Genomic DNA, 2,466 nt, shown 5'->3' with positions numbered 1-2,466 from the left:
AACATCTGCAGTGGTGGGGGCCAGTGTAGAAAGCAAAACCTAGCATACAGAACAATACCCAGGCGAATGGAACACCACAGCAGAATGAAATTACATACCCCTTAGCCCACTGAACTTGTTTGAGTATAGAGAAGGCCTTGCCTTGAAACTTCCCCTAATAACTGAAGGGAATACCTAATAGGTTAGGTCATGTATATGTCAGTGGTAACAAAAACTTGGAGAAAGCTCACTAATTACATCATCTGGTCCACACAGCAGCCCTGGGCGGTGATTACTATATTAATCTTACTGACAAAATATAATGATCTTTAAAGAGATGTATCTCTTACCAGTATCTTAAACTTCTACAAAAGAGAGCCCAGAATTAAGCTAAAATTAAGATTCTGTCACAAGTGTTCAGTAAGTACTCACATTGTTTTATAAGGTGGTCAAGCTCTTTTATTAAGTAATATGCATTCAGTTTTGAAAAGTGAGAAAATTCCCTCATAATTCTACCACAAAAAGATAAACAATTTTTACTTTATATATATATATACGACTGTTTACAATCATATATAAGATTTGAATTAAAAAAGAATATATACGGATAATGCTTTTTTAAACTGCTTTATTAAATGTCACAATATATAATGACCATCTTTTCATGCTATAGGTAAAACTCCCCTGCTGACAGAAACTTAGAAATGGGGTAAAAAACACAACATTCAATTAGAAGCTGGTAACGGGAGACCCACAAGAAACAAGTAACATCAAAACGTTTACAAGATAAGTACATCACAAATATGTAAGTTTAGGAAGCAGGTTTCTCCCTATAAACTTTAAGGAAAACATCAGGATTCAGGGCATAAGGCAAAACTCATCACGATGGTCATGGTGAGGGGGGTCAGTGCTAACTGCCCGCAGACTATGACTCAAGTGCTTTTCCCTCAGCTTTTCCATGAGCTGCCTCACCTCCTCCCCAATCCTATCCCTATTGTCTTCTCTCATCCCTGCCTGTGGCTCTCCAAGCTTATGCATCACGTCCCATCTATACTGCAGGATGGGCTGCCTAACGCGGAACCGCCTACGATTTCCTCTAGGCACAGAGTATTCATCAGCTTCCAAAAGGAGGGCCAAGGGCTCTCCCCCTTTAGTAGCAACTGGCTCCTTTTCATCTTTTTCTTCATTTTCCTGTTGGGCACTTTCCTTTTTGAGATTTTTTACCACTTGTTCCTCTTTGGACTCCATTACTCCTAGAAGACAAGAGAAAGAAAGGACTAATTCTTGGTGAACTGATCAGCACCGAGGACAGAGGCCCCACTACGCACCTTTCAAAATTCCGAGCCTGAAATTTCACTTTTTCCCACCCGAGAGGCCCCGTGCGCCCTCTAGGAGGAGCCCCCTCCCTCCCGCAAAGCCCACCATTTTCCCTGCAGATCCACTGCCAGGCCCCTGCAGGCATCAAAATGGAGGACGGGGATGGCGGTGGAGATGAGGGGACGGGAAGGAGAGGGATTGGGGTTTCAGACTGGGCTTCCCACACGTCCCTCACCCCCGCCCCCCACCACTGTCCCTCGCACCGACCTGGGCCTATCCTTGCAGTCTCCTCCTCCTCCTCCTCCCGATTCTCGCCGCGAGGTGCGCCGCCGGGACACTTAGCCCCGCAGACCTGCAGACGGTCGGGGTGGGGGGAGCGGGGCCTGCTGCAAACGAGCGCTCGGCGCCCACCCGCCGCCACCCGGCCCCCTCCCCCCCCCCCCCCCCCCCCCCGGGCCCTCTTCGCCGCCTCCCCCGAGCCCCAACCCTCAGCTGCCCCGCCCCCGCGCTGACCACCATTTTCTGCACCAAGGACGGGGGCGGGGCAGGGGTGTCGGAAAAGCTTGCGCTCGGGGCGGAGACAGGTGTTTCCAGGGGGTCTTCGCCACAGGACCGCCCCTCCGCACTCGAGAGGCCTAAACTCTCCTGCGCCCACCGCGGGGCCGCCGCGGGGTTGGGGGCTGTGGTCCGCTGTCCTACACCAACCTGAGGGACCCCTTCCGGCTCCCTTACCTGCTTCCCTCCGCCTCCTCCTTTTCGGGCCGACCCTGGCCCGCACGCCCTCAGGGCCACAGGGAGCAAGTACCGCCAAGATGGGAGCGAGCGACAGAGCAACGGCCGGGTCTGACGCGCAGCGAGGCGCGCGAGTCGGTGGAGGCCCGTCGGCGTGAGGCCTGCGTCACCGCCAGCCGCTCCGCCCCCGTCCCGCGTCCCCTCCTGCCGCCGGGAACCAGGCGGGGCTTGTCGGGCCCGCCCCCTTCCTCACCCCGAGTCCGTTTTAACATCCCCAGCCTGGGCCCTGCCATCCTCTTGTCTTTGTGTGTTCCTGAGCCTTTCTCTGCTTGCCAGGGGAGGGCAGTATCATCTCAGGGGGCTGTCGGCCTTTCCCACTACTCTGGGGATGTCCTTTCCTACCAGATCTTTCTCCCCGTCCCCCACCTCCGACTCTGG

General features: G+C 53.5%; 1 protein-coding gene across 2 annotated transcripts; it reads right to left on the bottom strand.

The window, feature by feature from the left end:
• Positions 1-590: 590 nt before the first annotated feature.
• LOC134367374 (protein BEX1-like) lies at positions 591-2,219 on the bottom strand. 2 transcript variants are annotated; one of them, XM_063084113.1, is made up of 3 exons: positions 2,029-2,219; positions 1,564-1,648; positions 591-1,232 (listed from the first exon to the last, which is right to left on the bottom strand). In XM_063084113.1, the coding sequence occupies exon 3, from the start codon at positions 1,225-1,227 to the stop codon at positions 838-840; it is 390 nt and encodes a 129-aa protein (XP_062940183.1). In that variant the 5' UTR covers positions 1,228-1,232; positions 1,564-1,648; positions 2,029-2,219; the 3' UTR covers positions 591-837. The 2 variants fall into 2 exon arrangements, with proteins under 2 accessions (XP_062940183.1, XP_062940182.1); XM_063084112.1 differs by lacking the exon at positions 1,564-1,648 and having other exon boundaries at positions 2,029-2,111.
• Positions 2,220-2,466: the final 247 nt, after the last annotated feature.

The sequence above is a fragment of the Cynocephalus volans genome, chromosome X (assembly GCF_027409185.1).
Source record: "Cynocephalus volans isolate mCynVol1 chromosome X, mCynVol1.pri, whole genome shotgun sequence".
Lineage (NCBI taxonomy): Eukaryota > Metazoa > Chordata > Mammalia > Dermoptera > Cynocephalidae > Cynocephalus > Cynocephalus volans.
This window is presented reverse-complemented; position numbering and strand designations above follow the sequence as displayed.

What these genes read in the sequence shown, in the direction of transcription:
- LOC134367374 (XM_063084113.1), bottom strand. Translation starts at nt 1,227, where the DNA reads ATGGAGTCCAAAGAGGAACAAGTGGTAAAAAATCTCAAAAAGGAAAGT.